Below are 18,228 nucleotides of genomic sequence, written 5' to 3' on the forward strand. Positions count from 1 at the left end.
TATGTGGAAATTTTTCATTTTACAAATATGTTCTCCCTGCCTATTATTGTTTGTCTTAAAAGTCTTATATAAAGGTTTTAAAGTTTGTTTTTATGTAGCCAAATACAAGATTTTTCTGCATTTCCTTTGAATATTAGAATTGATTTTTTTCAAAAAGTATGGATTTTTCTACTTCAGTAATATATCTAGCTAGCTGATACAGAAAAAAATAAACTCAGGGCCTTGGCACTGCTCCTTAGCTTTATTGCTCAAGGCTAGCACTCTACTTCTTGAGCCATACCTCCACTTCCAGTTTTTTTTCTGATTAATTGGAGATAAGAGTCTCACAGACTTTCCTACCTGGGCTGGCTTTGAACCTTGTTCTTCAGATCTCAGCCTCCTGAGTAGCTAGGAATACAGGAGTGAGTCATTGATGTCCAGTGAAAATCTTGTCTTTGTTTTTTGAAGATTGCCTTAGCTCTTCTTGAGCATTTATTATTCCATATTTTATAAATGATTTGAATATATCTTTGTTATGTCTTGTTATCTAGTGAAGTATAATCCTGTCCACTTGTGTTTTTTTTTAATTACTTTAACTCACTGGACACAGGTGGCTCTCAGGAGGCTGAGATATTCAGCTTAGGCATGAAAATCTGTAAGATGTTTTATCTCCAGTTAACCAGTAAAAAGGCAGACGTGGAACTATAGCTCATATGGTAGTGTGCTAGGCTTGAGTGAAAAAGTTTAGAGACAACACCTTGGCTCTTGAGTTCAAGCCCCAGTACTGGTGCATATATCCCCCACCCCCATACACATACACAATTGCTTTAGCAATTTATACTTGCACGGTAATTTGTACTTCCCTATTGATTTATATTTCCATATTAATTTTGGGAACATCTTGAAAAGTTCTTCTAATGACATTGGTAACATTTCTCTCAGAATTATGTGGAATTTATAGATTAATTTAGGCCTAGAAAAAATTAATATCTTGTGATATCTTTCTATTTAATCAGGTCTTTTTAATACCCTTCAGTAAATCTTTCCCAAAACTTTACATGATTCTTATTAGTTTATACTTTAGGTATATTCTTTTTTTTTTTTTTTTTTGCCAGTCATGGGGCCTGAACTCTGGGCCTAGACGCTGTCCCTCAGCAATTCAGCTTAAGTATAGCACTCTACCACTTGAGCCACAGCACCACTTCTGGCTTTTTTCTGCTTATGTGGTGTTGAGGAATCGAACCCAGGGCCTCGTGCATGCAAGGCAAGCACTCTACCACTGAGTGACCTTCCCAGCCCAGCCCGTTAGGTATATTCTTATAAAATGTACTTCTCTCTTTCACCCCCAAAAGTGTCTAATTAATGGGCTATTGCTGATAGGATTACATTGAGCTTTGTACTTACTGCTTTTGTTTTTACTGAAATAGAAATATAGAAATATATGCAAATAACGTGTGTAGCTTAATTGTCATGAAATGAACTTGTCTGTGTAACTACTACCCAGATCAAAAATGCCATTTTCAGCATTAGATAATCATTTGCTTCCTCTTCCTCTGCCCCAGGAGTAACCATCATCTCCACGTTCAACATGACAAAATAACTCTGCTTTTGAGCATCAGTAAATGAAACTACACATTTTTTTAGGTTGGGACACCTTGTACCACAAACAAATTCTTGCTGTATAGGAGCCCATTGTTTGAGAACCACACTGGACAGCTAGTTTACTGCTATTAGAAACAGAGTAATTATTCCTTTTCTTGAGGTTGTCATGTGTGACCATATCATGATGTTTATGGTTTTTTTTTTTTTCAGATTATTGCCAATCATCATATGCAGTCTATTTCATTTGCCTCAGGAGGGGATCTTGTAAGTGTGGTTTGGTAAAAGTTCTTTTTAGAAAAGTTAAGTTCTATGTGAAGTGTAGGAACCACTACATGTGTTTTCCAAATGTCCTTGTAGTCTGTTAATAGGTAAATGTGGGGACTGGGAAGGTGGCTCAGTGGTAGAGTGCTTGCCTTGCATGAGGCCCTGGGTTCCGTTCCTTAACACCACAAAAGCAGAAAAAAATGGAAGTGGTGCTGTGGCTCAAGTGGTGGAGCACTAGACTTGAGCTGAAGAGCTGAGGGACAGCACCCAGGCCCAGAGTTCAAGCCCCACAACTGATGAAAGAGGGGGGGGAGGAAGAGAAGGAAGGAAGGAAGGAAGGAAGGAAGGAAGGAAGGAAGGAAGGAAGGAAGGAAGGAAGGAAGGAAGGAAGGAGAAAGCAAGCAAGCACAGCAAAGCAGTTGTGTCTATCCTGCCTGTGTTGTCTGACCCATCTCAAACTCATCTCAACACAGAGTTCCCCACTCAGGTGCAGAGGCTTCCGCACCAGACAACACTGCTGCTGACATTAGGCCACTGCTTTAGCTTAATATGACTTGGTAGAGCCAGACGCAATTCTGCCTTTTCTTCTAGGTGAATAGAAGACCAGTTCTTAGACATGACCTTACTTAATGGGAAGACATTTAAGCCATTTTTCTTTCTGCACAAGAAATTTACTTGCTTGTGTGTTCTTAAAACGAAACAAAACAACTCAAGACTAAGTTATGCTGACCCTGAGGTCTGCTTCCTGTATGCTTCGTTGTGGGTTATTAAGTGATTGTCCTTGAGGGTATTAGAGACCTGGGCTTTTATTTCCTGAATGCTGATTGCCTCTGTCCTCTAGAGAGTCATACTTCTCATCTGCAAATGGCACTGGATATATTTTTTTCTTCTCTGAGAACTGAGATAACAAAAAGCATCTTTAATTATTCAAATCTCATCATTCATCAACTTATTCTTTTCAATCAAAGCTGGAATTACCAAGGAGCTTGTTTTTTGTTGTTGCTGCTTTGTTTTTGTTTTTTTTAACCAAGTCAGCAACATATTTCTCTTTTACTTAAGTCTTCATAGTTTCTTCCTTTTAAAAAAATGATTTCTTTGTCCTCTGATGGTATTGATCAGATAAATGCATTACATTCTTGCTGTATTTTTCTTTTTTTTTTTTTTTGGTCATGGGTCTTGAACTCTAAGCACAGTCCCTGAGCTCTTCAGCTCAAGGCTAGCTCTACCACTTCAGCCACAGCGCCACTTCTGGTTTTCTGGTAGTTAATTGGAGATAAGAGTCTCACAGCCTTTCCTGCCTGGGTTGGCTTTGAACTGTGATCCTCAGATCTCAGCCTCCTGAGTAGCTAGGATTACAGGTGTGAGCCATTGACACCTGGCTTGTATTTTTCTTTAAGCCAGCTGATGATGCACTCACACAAGCCACCAAGAACAACACCCCATATTTCTTTGATCACTTTACTTTCTGACATGCCTGTGTCTGTTTGAACAGTAGGGGTATTGATGTGTGCCACATCCTAGTTTATGACACATTTGTGATCACATAACTCCTGAGATTCGAAGTTTCAACACAGAGTCATGGTCCCTAGCCATTTAGAAAGAATGTGTCAAACTAGGTGCTGGTGGCTTAGGCCTGTAATCCCAGCAACTCAGGAAACTGAGATCTGAGGATCACGGTTCAAAGCCAGCCTAGGCAGAAAAGTCTGTGACTTATTCCAGTTAACCACCAGAAAACTGGAAGTGGTGCTGTGGCTCAAAGTGGTAGAGCACTAGCCTTGAGCAAAAGAGCTCAGAGATGGTGCCCAATCCCAGAGTTCAAGCCCCACAACTGACTAAAAAAGTGTCCTAATATATAACATATCTGTATTCTCTTTTATTCTCAATGACATAGTCTATCTCCAAAAAAAATTTTTTGTGGCCATCCTAGGGCTTGAACTCAGGACTTGAAGTGTTGTCCCATAGCTCCATTCGTGTTATTTATTTATTTTATTTGTGTCTCCAATTAAGGAGATGAAAGTCTCATGGGCTTTCCTGTCCAGTCTGGCTTTGAACCTTGATCCTCAGATTTCAGCCTCCTGAGTAACTAGAATTACAGGCGTGAGCCACCAGCACCTGGAGGCCTCTAAAACTTTAACCTTCCTAGTCTCCTCTCAAGCGGAAGAGCATTTGGGCCTCACAGTTGCTTAACTATATAACACATATTAAGCTCCCCCTGCAATGTTATCCTTTTCTCTTGAAACAGAAAGATTCATATGTAAGTTCTTGTTTCAGTGTCACGTTTCAAATGTGATCATAGCTTTCAATGGTATAATCCATCTGAAATACAGTTGTTTTTCCTTTTTTTTTAATAGGATACTACAGACTATGTTGCCTACGTAGCTAAAGATCCAGTTAATCAAAGAGGTATGGAAACAACTCCTAGATTCTCTTAAAGCTATTAGATACAAACTTTAAATAGTAATAAGCAAGGAAGTGGAGCTGTGGCTCAAAGTGATAGAGTGCTAGCTCGCAGCAAAAAGATCTCAGAGGGCTGGGAAGGTGGCTCAGTGGTAGAGCGCTTGCCTTGCATGCCTGAGGCCCTGGGTTCGATTCCCCAGCACCACATAAGCAAAAAGAAAAAAGCCGGAAGTGGCGCTGTGGCTCAAGTGGTAGAGAGCTAGCCTTGAGCTGAAGAGCTAAGGGACAGCGCCCAAGCCCAGAGTTCAGGCCCCACGACCGGACCCAAAAAAAAAAGATCTCAGAGACAGTGCCCAGGCCCTGAGTTCAAGCCCCATGAAAGAGGTCCTCATAAGGTCACCAATCAATAAATAGATTAATCAATTCTACATCCTGAGCAGAACTTTATAGAAGAATATTACAAGCCACTAAGAAACATTTGGAAAAAAAATTTAGCCTCACTAGCAATGAGAGATGCAGAACGTATCATTAGACACTACATTTCTAACATTGAAAATTGTAAAATGTGGTTTAGATTGGAAGATACTATTGGATACTATTGATAAGTATGTAGATATAGCCAGGTGCTAGCTACTCAGGAGTATTGTGGTTCATAGCCAGCCTGGGCAGGAAAGTCTGTGAGACTCTTATCTCAATGAACCAGCAGGAAGCCAGAAGTGGAACTGTGGCTCAAGTGATGGAGCGCTAGCCTTGAGCAAAAAAAGCACAGAGTCAGCATCCAGGCCCTGAGATCAAGCCCCAGGACTGGAACAATAAATAAATAAATAGAAAATCAAGTGAGCCATGGCATGTTTTTCTATGCAGCAATTTAGACTATTTTAGATTAATAAGTGATGACATGGGGAAAATATAGGATGCAAATGTGTGTAGTATGACTCAAGGTACAAGAGTAGACACCCATAGAATAAATATAGGAGAAATACACAACAAATTGTTTCCAATGGTTGTCCTCAGTAAGATTTTTTGTATCATTTTAAAAATCTCTCCCTAGTGTTTTTTTTTTAAATTTAGAATTCCTACAAAGAATATTTCATTTAAGAAAATAAATGAGCTGGGCACTGGTGGCTCACACCTATAATCCTAGCTACTCAGGAAGCTGAGATCTGAGGATCATGGTTCAAAGCCAGTCGGGGCAGGAAAGTCTATGAGACTCCAATAAACCACCAGAAAACTGGAAGTGGTATGGTGGCTCAAGTGATAGAGTACTCACCTTGAGCTGAAGAGCTGAGGGACAGTGCCTACACCAAGTTCAAGCCCCATGACTGACGAAAGAAAGAAAGAAAGAGGAGTTTGAAATCTTTCAATAAGAATAGAAGAAAAAGGAGAGAATAAAGTTATAAAATTACCACAGGGAATTTAATTCACCCAGGAGAAAGTGGTAGACAAGTTCTTCTAAGGACTAGATCTTGAGGGACGGGACACAGGGAGAAGAAGATGGGCGCGGAAGGGGACAAGTAGAGGGGGAGAGGAGGGGAAAGAGGGAGAGAGAAATCAAGAACCAGTACCTGTAGGGGAAAGTTTGGAAATCCACATCTTCTCAGCCCTAAGAATCCAGAGAAAACAGAGCTAAGAGTTTCAGGAGCACAAGTAATCAAAGGAGACGTGACCCAGCAGTAGAAGGGAGAGCACCAGGAGGTCAGAATCACCCAGGAAAGGCGGAGTCACTTTCTCCTGGAGATGTCAGAGATGGTCACACACTGAAAAGGACTCGAGGGGAATGAAGACCAGGAAAATGGGCTCCAGTACAATGATCAGGCCACGGGGTGCTATGGAAGGCACACGTTTTGGTGGGCTAGTAAAGACAGGAGCCAGATGGTAGGGCTGAGGAGGCTGACAGGAAGTGGGGAGCAAGAAGCAGAGAGAACTGGGCTTTTGGTTAGTCTTCTGGAATGTTCCCACGTTTCCCATGTACATTTTGCACAAGTGCATTTACTTTTTGCACGAGTGCGTTTGGATCGAGATGCTTATTACGTTTGCCTTTCTTGGCAAGAACTCGTCAGTGAATTTTTTTTTATTTCATAAAAGGCCTTTTCTATGCAAAAGTCAAGTTCCAGGGAGAAGGGTTTGTGTTTACTTGGTGATGAATACAGCCTTCTCCTGTAGTTGCAATAAATGAAGGAACCTATATTCTCTTTACCTCTTACTCCAAATCTATTACAGTCCAGGAAGGTTTTAGTGTTTTCTCTGAAAGAATGTCTAAAGAGAGCCTAGTTTACTTGGACTGCCAGGATATAGGAAAACACCATAAAGCTAATTTAAACGAACAGACTAATTTACATTTATGTTTATGGTTGCAAAGTGTATGCACCATTGTCCCTATGACATTGGTTAATTCAGGCTGACTTCTTTTGGTCCCTTAGCACCATCTGGTGGGCAACTTGAGAAATGAAACTTGTGTGAATTTCTAGTTTTCTAGATTTTGTCTAGTTCTAGACAAACACAACGCATGAAGAAGGGCCTGCTATCTTCTAAGAGTAGCTCTCATCCTTTCTATGTGGTTAGGAAACCTATTGGAAATGAAAAAGATAGCATTCTTTTATATTTTACTACGGTACCTGATATGCAGGGGTAGAGCTGTGGATCCATCTGGCTTCACTCAAGGGAGGAATGAAAAGAATCCAGATCTGCATCTGGTTCCAAACATGGAGAGAAAGGCTTAACCTTCTTGGAAAAAGTTAGAACATCACCAGAAGTTTTTAGCCGGGCACCGGTGGCTCATGCCTTACTACTAGCTATTCAGGAGCTTGAATTCCAAAGGACCAAGGGTTGAAGCTACACTGGGCCCAAAAGTCTGCAGGACTCTCTTTCTCTTCTATTATCTAGAAAAATACCAGGCTGGAGGTGTGGCTCAAGTGGTAGAGTACCAGCCATGAGCAATAAGTTCAGTGTGCATTCCAGGAAGGCATGGGGCTTTTTTAAAAAACATATTTGTGTTTTTCTCTCTTCCCGTAGCTGAAAATTGGGCAATTCTTGGCCAGGGTTTTAAGATACTGGGAAGTCACAAGTGTGTATATGAGTTCAGGCTATGACCCATCAAAAAAAAAAAAAAAACAAACAAACAAAGACCATTTCTTGCTTGTGTGTGAGAATAGAACTGTTAGAATGGAAACATTTCCTGACAGTGTAGAGACGTAGCTATACCTAGAAAGGTTGGCCTGTTGTCCAGTATTACTTCTTTCATAGAGAGTTAGGTACCTTTTTCTTTTTTTCTTTGTTTTTATCAATTGTGTGGTTTGAATTTAGGGTCTGAGTGCTCTCTGAGATTTTTTCACTCAAAGCTAGTATTATGCCACTTTGAGTCACAGTGCCATTTCTGGTTTTCTAGTAGTTACTTGGAAATAAGTAACTCACAGACTTTCCTGCCTGGGCTGGCTCTGAACCTCGATCCTCAGATCTCAGCTTCCTGGGTAGCTAAGATTACAGGCATGAGCCACCAGTGCCCAGCTTTGAAGAGATGTTATAAACTTGTTTCTTTTTATCCACTTGCCAATTCCTGTTCTAGAGATATTATTAATTTATATCACCTTCTTTTACTGAAAATGTACTACAGTATTAATTTTTTGGGGGGGCGGGGTCGGACATGGGCCTGAACTCTGGGCCTGGGCGCTGTCCCTCAGCTCTTCAGCTCAAGGCTAGTGCTCTACCACTTGAGCCACAGCGCCATTTCCAGCTTTTTTCTGCTTATGTGGTGCTAAGGAATTGAACCCAGGGCCTCATGCATACAAGGCAAGCGCTCTACCACTGAGCCACCTTCCCAGCCCCTACAGTATTAATTTTTATATGTCTCCTCACAGCATGTCACATATTGGAGTGTCGCAGTGGAATGGCACAAGATGTCATAAGTACTATAGGACAGGCCTTTGAGCTCCGGTTTAAACAGTACTTGAAAAATCCTTCTCTGAATACTTCTTGTGAAAGGTCAGTTGTGAGTTCTATAATTATTTGACCTCTCTCTCTCTCTCTCTCTCTCTCTCTCTCTCTCTCTCTCTCTCTCTCTCTCTCTCTCTCTCTCTCTCTCTCTCTCTCTCTCTCTCTTCCTGGTGCTTGAACTCTGGGCCTGGGTGCTGTCCCTGAGCTCTTCAGCTCAAGGTGAGTGCTCTACCACTTGAGCCACAGTACCACTTCCACAGTGGCTGGTGTGAGCCACTGGCGCCCAGTTTTCTCTTCTTGTTTTATAACAAAGATTGAAGAAGACACCCGAAGGGAGAAGGCATGGGGCCCTCTCCTGCTACATACAGCTATGGGCTAAGCAGTTGGAATATGGTAGGCACCAAGACATTTCCCAGCTTTGCTTTTCACCCCAGATCTCTTGCATATTGGTAAAAAGAAAAGAAAAGCAAAACCAAGAGCCAGGAACAAAACAGTAAGAAGCGAATGTGAGCAATGCCAGTGTGTCTGCTGGCTTCAGCTCCAGCTCTTGTGTAGCCAGGTAGAAACTCCATGGCCAGGGAGCTGGTTATTCTCTCCAAGACCCAGAAAGTTCACCAGGGAAGCTCAACCCTCTTAGCCCCTCAGACTCCACCCGGGGTAGAGAGCAAGGAGGTCACTGGCTCACACTGTAAATGCTTCTCCTTTTACAAGGAGTGTGTTTTCCCTAAATTTTTGTGTTGATATTTTGTATATCAGCAAACAGTGGGTTTGGAGATCTCCTTTTATGAGGTGATCTTTGGTAACAAAGAAAAGGGGGTTATTAGCTGGGCGCTGGTGGCTCACACCTGTAATCCTAGCTGCTCAGGAGGCTGAGATCTGAGGATCACAGTTCAAATCCAGCCCGGGCAGGAAAGTCCATCAGACTCTTATCTCCAACCTGGAAAAGGGAAGTAGCACTGTGGCTCAAAATGTTAGAGTGCTAGCCTTGAGCAAACAGAGCCCAGGGACAGCACACAGGCTTTTAGTTTAAGCTCCATAACCAACACACACACACACACACACACACACACACACACACACACACACACACACACCACTCACGCACGCATGCACGCACGCATGCACGCACGCACCAGGGCTAGGAAGGTGGCTCAGTGGTAGAGTGCTCACCTTGCATGCACCACATAAACAAAGTGGTAGAATGCTCGCCTTGAGCTGAAGAGCTGAGGGATAGCATCCAGGCCCAGAGTTCAAGCCCCATGACTAGAAAGAAAAAAAAAAAAAAGAAAGAGGGAAGGAAGGAGAAAAAGAAAGAGAAAGAAGAATTATGGAAAGTATGGTACTGAATCAGTGCCATTTTGTGTATGTGAAATGAACCCAAGAAAACCATGTATCTTATAAGTAGAATCAGCTCCCTCTAAAAAGACTTCATTGCCCTATGCCAGCAGCTCACACTTGTAATCCCAGCTACTCAAGAGGCTGAGATCTGAGGATCCCAGTTGGAGCCAGCCCAGGTAAGAAAGTCTATGTGAGTCTTATCTCCAGCTAACCACCAAATAGCTGGAAGTGGAGCACCAGCCTTGAGCAAAAAAAAAAAGCTCAGAGACGGCGGGGTGCCAGTGGCTCACACATCTGTAACCCTAGCTACTCAGGGGGCTGAGATCTGAGGATCACAGTTCGAAGCCAATGTAGCCAGGGAAGTCTGTGAGACTCTTACCTCCAATTAATCACAGAAAAAGAAGTGACGCTGTGGCTCAAGTGATAGAGGGCTGGCTTTGAGCAAAAGGGAGCTAAGGGACAGTCCTCAAGCCCAGAGTTCAAGGCCCAAGTCTGACAAAAAAAAAAAAAGCTAAGGGAAAGTGCCTAAGCCACGAGTTCAAGCCCCAGTCCTGGCACAAAACAATAAAAATACATACAGACAAACAAATAAATAAAATGACTTGATTATTGCTTTTAGACAAGGCATTTACTAATTCCAATTGGGAAGAAAAGTACTTTTGTTTTTTTTTAAATCCTGTTTCATTTTTTAAAAAAAACAATTGCACGTTTATATAAATCTACCCGCTTGACACAGATGGTTCTAATATTTCTTTATGAATCCCATAGATGCCAGATTTGTACAGGCAGTGTTATCTCCCTCCCTCCTGCTTTCCCTCCCTCCCTCCTTCTCTCCCTCCCTCTCTCTCTCTCTCTCTCTCTCTCTCTCTCTCTCTCTCTCTCTCTCTCTCTCTCTCTCTCTCTCTCTCTCACACACACACACACACACACACATTAGTCATTTTAGTCTAGTAACACAGTAGGCCCTCTACCCTAAGAACAGTATCTAAATTTTCTCATGTTTCCACAGCAGAACAATTGAACCGTGTTAGATATGCAAGAAAGACTTTTGCATTTTTTATGATCCTCGGTCAAAAATGTCTCCCATGTAGAGAGCTCGTTATTTGTGGCTCTTGTTGGTCACTGCAGGAGATACAGAAACATCACCCGTCGCGCTTTTTGGTTGTCTGTAGCCATCTGAACAACACAGCCCTGTAGACATTTCCACCCAGATGTTTGGCATCACTCAGGCCCCACGATCAACTTAGAACGGCAGTGCAGAGTTTTTGAATGCAACATTTGAATTCCCACCCAACCTCTTGGGATTCTTTCCCCCACCCCCCCCTTCCAGTGAAGAGGCGCATATTGACGGCCAGGCCGAGGAGAGAGGTGATCACGAATACTACAATGAAATCCCAGGAAAGCTGCCACCTGCTGGTGGCCTCTCAGATGTGAGGATTAAAGTTCAACCTGTGGAACAAACGGCTTACTGCCCCATCCCGTGTGAGAAGTTGTGCTATTTAGTAAGTGATTTTTTTTTTTTTACTTGCAACTGGAACCAAAAATGTGATTCTGTCTTTATCACGAGAGCACTTGTAACTTGAGGGTTTCCAAATGTGGGGCTGCAGAGAAAAGTGCTGTCTTCATCAAATGCACAGCCAGGGAGGAAATGATGGTGGGAGCCTGGATCATTTTCATTCTCAACCTCCTGTCCATCATCTCAGCAGATGATGACCCCGCCCCTCCTCTGTGCCCCCCTCCCCCTTTATTTTTGTCCATGAATCCAGTCTGCCAACCTCAAAGTTAGCTGGCTACCTGGCCAGCATTCATACAGAGATCCTCAAAATTACTTTCTCACGGAGGCTTGATTGTGTGCCCTGGAATATGAATGCTGGAGCAGAGGCAAGCTCCTCCAGATACAGGACATTGGTGGTCTTTTTATCTACCTCTGCAGGACCAAAGGCAAACTAAAAGGGGTGTGGTCTCCCCATCTATAATCTCAGTTTCAGATCTGCTAGAGAATGAAATTGTGTGTTACAATCTTCTGAGAGCGTGATTAGTGGCAGGCACCGGTGGCTCACGCCTGTAAAATCCTAGCCACTCAGGAGTCTGAGATCTGAGGATCTCAGTCCCGACAGAAAAGTCTGTGAGACTCTTATCTCCAATAAACCACCAGAAAGCTGGAAGTGGCATTGTGGCTCAAGTGGTAGAGCTCTAGCCTTGAGTGAAAGAGCTTTCAAGCCCCACCACTGATTAAAAATAAAGAAGAGTTTGAATGTGGATTGTTTGTAAATGTCTTACGCTCTGTTGTTCATACAGCCTGGCAAGTCCAAGTGCCGCAGTGTATATGAGAACTGTCTGGAGCAAGGCAGGGTGGCAGGTGGGTAGAGCGCTCCTTTTTATCTGCCATTTCTGTCCCTTCTGCCAACTCTACACCCTTCTTTTGTCCATTATTATTTGTGTGTGTGTGTGTGTGTGTGTGTGTGTGTGTGTGTGTGTGTGTGTGTGTGTGTGTGTGTGTGTGTGTGTGTGTGTGTGTATGTGCGCGCATCCATGCCAATACTGGGTTTTGAACTTGGGTCTGGATGTTGAGAACCTCCTATGGTGTAAGCACTGTACAGGGTGCTGGGATTCATGGAGTTTGGTGCTGGGAAGACACACCTTCCACACATGCCAACAAATGGTCTCCAATGTCCAAGACAGCCTGACGACAAACAATATGGAGGGCTGGGAAGGTGGCTCAGTGGTAGAGCGCTTGCCTTGCATGCCTTGCATGCCTGAGGTCCTGGGTTCGATTCCTCAGCACCACATAAGCAAAAAGAAAAAAGCCAGAAGTGGCGCTGTGGCTCAAGTGGTAGAGCGCTAGCCTTGAGCTGAAGAGCTGACGGAGAGCACCCAGGCCCAGAGTTCAGGGCCCACGACCGGACCCAAAAAAAAAAAAAAAAAAAAACAACAGTATGGAAATCTAACTTAATTTGGGGGTTGGGAGACAGAGAAGGTTTCTTTCATAAAGTGACAACCAACCTAGGTGCTGGCTGGTGGCTTATGTCTGTAATCCTAGCTATTCTGAAGACTAGGATTTGAGGGTCACAGTTCAAAGCCAGCCCAGGCAGGAAAGTCCATGAGTTTCTTACCTCCAATTAACGAGCAAAATAAAGCTCCCAATGGAACTGTGACTCAAGTGGCAGAACACCAACACTTGAGGAAGAAAAGCTAAAGGAGTTCAAACACCCTGAGTTCAAACCCCAGTACTGACTGGTACCCCCCAAAAATTTAAGGAATTTTTGCTGGGCACCGGTGGCTCACGCCTGTAATCCTAGCTACTCAGGAGGCTGAGATCTGAGGATCACGGTTCCAAGCCAGCCTGAGCAGGAAACTCTGTGAGACTCTTATCTCCAATAAACCACTAGAAAACCAGAAGTGGCGCTGTGGCTCAAGCGGTAGAGCACTAGCCTTGAGCTAAAGAGCGCAGGGACAGCGCCCAGGCCCAGAGTTCAAGACCTATGACTGACAAAAAAAAAAAAAAAGGAAACTTTTGACAATAGTGTTTCAAGTTCATATCCTATGTATGTGACTCATTCCCGGGTTGCTCTGAGCTGCAGGTCAGTGCTAGAATAAGTGACTCTTTTCCTTGGTCATTCCTATTTTGAGTATTTCTGCTTGTCTCCTGTCTACGTTTGAAGTGATGAGTCAGCGGAGCGATGGGACAAAGAGAGCAGTAGTTTGTTGTTTGTTTTTCCTTGAGGACTGGTGCTTGTCCAGCCTAAAAGTCAGTATTTGGTAGTGGTCTAGGGTGGGCGTGGCTTCCAGCTTCCTGTCAACTGTCAAATCCAATATGATTTACCGTTCACAAAGCCCATGTTAGCCTGCACTGAGCGTTGCTTCTCTATACAGGTAATGCTCACCAGCAAGGGCCGCAGCCCCAACCAGATGCCTCCTCCATGAAGCACGCATGTCGAGTGGATCTCTTTGATGACCCCTGCTACATTAATACACGGACTCTTCCCAGTGCCCTTGGCTCTACTCGAAGCCAAAGCTCATCGCAGCCACTGGGCAGCCCCTGGCGCGGGGGACGTGAGTACCTGCTTGCTGCTATCTGGGCTGGTAACCAATGACCAGAGATGGGTGTTAGAAAGACAATAGAAAAATACTCTCTCCTGGCTGTGGAGGCTAGGAATCCTCCTTCCAGGGAGAGAGCCTGTGTCCCATAGTGCTGTCCTTGTGTCTGGTGGCAGTCTCCTCTCCATGATGTTTCTTGGCTTGACATTGCTTCCCTGGTCTTTGCATCCATCTTCATACCATTTTCCTTAGGAGCTCTGTGTCTCGCAGCTCCTCTTTGTCTTAGAGGAGGTTGTCATGAGATAAGATCATCGCAAGACCCTTAATTTAATTATATGTGTGAAGACCCTGGTCACCATGTTAGCTCCCTGTTCATAAATGCCTGCAACTAGGACCTGAGCATATCTTTTGGAGAAAACTCTATTTAGTTCTCATTTCTCATTATAAAGAAGATTTGTTTTTTTTGTCGGTCATGGGGATTGAACTCCGGTCTTGGGCACTGTCCCTGAGCTCTTTTTGCTCAAGGCTAGTGCTCTACCACTTAGAGCCACAGCTCTGCTTCTGGGTTTTGAGTGATGAATTGGAGATAAGAGTCTCATGGGGATTTTTTTTCTGTCCACGCTGGCTTTGAACTGTGATCCTCAGATCTCAGCCTCCTGAGTAGCTAGGATGACAGGCGTGAGCTACCGGTGCCCGGCCCTTAGCTTCATTTTTTTTTAGGGAATTAAAAATATTCTTTCTCTGCCTCAATTCTTCAACATAGTTAATAACAGATCAGACTTCGTGGAAATCTTTTTGGGTGTCCAGTTGGTATTGGGGATTAAACTTGGGTTCTCAGGCTTGCTCTATCTAGCACTTGAGCGATTCCCCCATGATTCTCCTGATCTCAGTGGGGCTTTGTTTTTGAATAATCCTTTCAAACACTGAATATATTTTCAGCATTTTGTTTTTCTTTGTATGTTTTTGCTGAAAGAAGACCCCCAAATCAGAAGATAGAACAAGGGCTACAGTATCCATTCTGTATAGGGGTGTCCATTTCAAAACCTCTTGTAAATTATTTGCACAGGCAGGGTGCCAGTGGCTCATGCCTATAATCCTAGCTATTCAAGAGGCTGAGATCTGAGGATCGTAGTTTAAAGCCAGCCCGGACAGGAAAGCCCATGAGACTCTTGTCTCCAAATAATCATAGAAAAAGCTGGAAGTGGCTCTGTGGCTCAAGTGGTAGAATGCCAGCCTTGAACAAAAAGGAGCTCAGAGACAGCACTCAAGCCTAGAGTTGGAACCCTAGGACTAGCAAAAAAAAAAAAAAAAAGCTCAGGGCTGGGAAGTGGCTCAGTGGTAGAGCGCTTGCCTTGCAAGCATGAGGCCCTGGGTTCGATTCCTCAGCACCACATAAGCAAAAAGAAAAAAGCCAGAAGTCGTGCTGTGGCTCAAGTGGTAGAGTGCTAGCCTTGAGCTGCAGAGCTGAGGGACAGTGCCCAGGCCCAGAGTTCAGGCCCACTACCGGACCCCCCCAAAAAAATAAATAAATAAAATAAAATAAGATAGCTTCCTTCTTCAACCATAAACTGTGAATAAAACACAGTAAGAGAAACCATTGTCCTGTTAAATGGCTTCCTGGGGCAAATACATAAATGAGAACACAAATAAAGCCAAAAAGCCCAAGATTTGCAATCATCTGACACATAAACAAACAAAAAATCTTTTCAGAAAACTCTTGAAGCTTGCTGGGTTCAGAGATTGGCTTGAGGTCAAGTTTGGTTTGCTTCAAACTTAGGAGAGCCAGTCCCTGAGGACAGCCTTTCCCTGGCTCCGGAAGCCCCCTCCACCTGCCAGAGGCAGCTCTGCAGTCAACATGGCCGCAGCAGCCAGACAGGACTTCAAAGGAGGGTTTTTGTTGTTGTTGTTGTTAGGCCTGGGCTTCAGTGGATGGCCGAAAACTCTCTAGACCAAGGCAAGAGTCCTCACTGCCAACCAGGGAGACAAGGGTTTACCTTCTTTTGCAAACTTTGTAAGATCAGTTTGGGTATCTTTGAAGGAGACACTAAGATGGAACTAGCTGTACATGGCTGGTATGGAGAGCCACATCCAGGTAGGGTGTGAAGAGATTGAGATTGGTGAAGAGGAGGGGATGGACTTCAGTGGAGGTCTGATCGAATCTCGGCCAGTCCCACAGAGACCTGTGTGTTTTTCCAGAGTTGTCCTATATTGGGCCTAGATAAATAGACCTTTCTTTTTCTTTCTTTTTTGGTCGGTCATGGGGCCTGAACTCGGCCTGGGCGCTGCCCCTCAGCTCTTCAGCTCAAGGCTAGCGCTCTACCACTTGAGCCACAGCACCACTTCTGGCCTTTTCTGCTTATGTGGTGCTGAGGAATCGAACCCAGGGCCTCAGGCATGCAAGGCAAGCGCTCTACCACTGAGCCACCTTCCCAGCCCCAAATAGACCCTTCTTAATCCTTTGTGTCTCAGTGGAGCTGGAGGCCCACTCTAGAGAGGACAACCTTTAGACCTCTCAGACTGGATATGCAAATACAGATGCAGGCTGGTTTATATGCACAAGATTGTTTCCATTTCAAAAACAACAAGTCTTTGCTGGGCCATGATGGCTCACGCCTGATCTGAGGATCTTGGTTCAAAGCCAGCTTGGGCAGGAAAGTCTGTGAAACTCTGACCTCCAATTAACCAGGAAAAGCTGGAAGTAGAGCTGTTGCTCAAGAGTGTTAGCATTGAGCAAAAAACGCTCAAGGGAAGCACTTGGGCCCTGAGTTCAAGCCCCAGGACTGGCACCAAATAAACAACCCCAAAGCAAAAACCACCAAGTCTGGTTTCTATGGTTATTTTCCTGGTAAATTCGCCAATAAATATGCAACCTTTGAAGGGGAAAAAAAATGTTAAAAAAGGAGAAAAAAAGAGATAAATGTTAAGATGTTGGCAAACTCTGTTGTTTTAAAATAATCGACATGGAGACATTTTCAACAATCTGGATACAGCATCCAAGTTTTCTGTTTAGCACGCAGCCCTGGGGACATGAAGGGTTTTGCTCTGGCTTGGTTCTCCTGGGTTGGTTCCATTTCGCATCTGAAAGAAAAACGTTTGCACCTGAACTAGTTTGTTGTGGAAACAGAAGCCAAAGGCACTGCCTGGGTGGAAAGGGACCTGACAGCCTGGTGGGAATTTTGAAAGCAACCATTTCATTGGTTGCAGATCTAGTGTTGGTCCAGCAGTCCCCAGGCACCCAGGAGGACCTTGAAGTTACATTGCTGAGGGAATGGCGGGCTGGATGAACGAGGAGGCAACTGGGTGATGTGTGTCTTTGTGTTCTGACTTCAGAGGTGCCAGAAACCGTGCAGCCCGGGGCCTCAGCCCAGCCTTGCAGCTCGCCGCCTCTGCCACACATCGGCCAGCAGCTGTGGCATGAAGAATGCTACCACGGCAAGCTGAGCCGGAAGGCCGCGGAGAGCCTTTTGGTAAAGGATGGGGACTTTTTGGTTCGAGAAAGTGCCACATCCCCCGGCCAGTATGTACTGAGTGGACTGCAGGGAGGCCAGGCCAAACATCTTCTCCTGGTGGATCCTGAGGGCAAGGTAACCACGCAAGTGCACGGGACACATTTCACAGGATGTCGTTCGCAAAGGAGACTCTCAACGACACTCCCGAACCCCACATCCACTACTGTGCAAGGCTGAGTTATGGATCTTTTAACTTAGGGTTAGGGTGTCAGAGTAGGTGACCTGCGATCAAATAGAGGACAACTCCTTCTGCTCTTCTCAGTCCAACTCAGTGGATTCAGTGAATGCTTTGCTACCTGCAAGCGCAGGCATTCGCGGTGGAGTCTCGTTCAATATCGTATAAGTAGTTCTTATTCTCATGATGCACATAATTCCATACAACAGGAGATTGAGATCTAAGGATCATGGTGTGAAGCCAGCTCAGGCAGGAAAGTCTTTGAGACCTTTATCACCGATTCACCACCAAAAAGCCAGAAGTAGAGCTGTGGCTCAAGTGGTGGAGAGCTGGCCTTAAGTGAAAAGGTACACAGGACTTGAGTTTAAATCCCAGTTGAGTGTAAGCCCCAGTACCAGTGTGTATGAGTGCGTGTGCGTGCACACATGCGCATACACACACACACAGAGTAATGAGAGATGAGAAAATTATTTACTAAGCAGTATAGGGAGTGCTGGGATATAGATCAGTGACAGAGCACTTGCTTAGAAAGTGCAACATCCTTGGTTCGATCCCCAGTACCAAAAAAGAAATCACACACACACACACACACACACACACACAGTTATGAAAGAAATATTAGAGGATTGATGGTGTGGCTTAGTTGTTAGAGTGCCAGTCAAAGAGTAAAAGCATCAGGTACTAAGTTTGAGTCCTGGTTTCAGACAACAAACAAACAAAAACCTTGGAAAGTAATTTATAATTTCCTTATCCATCCACATATCTACTATGTTAGGGTTATGTTTTTTTTTTTTCCTACTGATTGTGTATATTTTTTCAGAAGAACTACTGTGATTTAACCTACATATATATATATGTACTTCCTTTTCAAGGTGAGGACCAAGGATCATGTCTTCGATAATGTGGGCCACCTCATCAGATACCATATGGATAACAGTTTGCCAATCATCTCTTCTGGAAGTGAAGTAAGCCTTAAGCAACCTGTGAGAAAAGACA

At 44.1% G+C, this 18,228-nt stretch overlaps 1 protein-coding gene across 1 annotated transcript in view; it reads left to right on the forward strand.

The window, feature by feature from the left end:
- The window catches only part of Shc4 (SHC adaptor protein 4), a 43,823-nt gene that overhangs the window by 22,883 nt on the left and 2,712 nt on the right, over positions 1–18,228 (forward strand). The window contains 8 exon segments of the mRNA XM_070026599.1: positions 1,792–1,845; positions 4,197–4,248; positions 8,097–8,220; positions 10,841–11,012; positions 11,809–11,869; positions 13,384–13,563; positions 16,879–17,132; positions 18,105–18,227. Of these exon segments, the coding sequence (XP_069882700.1) occupies positions 1,792–1,845; positions 4,197–4,248; positions 8,097–8,220; positions 10,841–11,012; positions 11,809–11,869; positions 13,384–13,563; positions 16,879–17,132; positions 18,105–18,227 (1,020 nt within the window).

This window comes from Dipodomys merriami, unplaced genomic scaffold, assembly GCF_024711535.1.
Source record: "Dipodomys merriami isolate MVZ:Mamm:240054 unplaced genomic scaffold, mDipMer1.0.p SCAF_185, whole genome shotgun sequence".
Lineage (NCBI taxonomy): Eukaryota > Metazoa > Chordata > Mammalia > Rodentia > Heteromyidae > Dipodomys > Dipodomys merriami.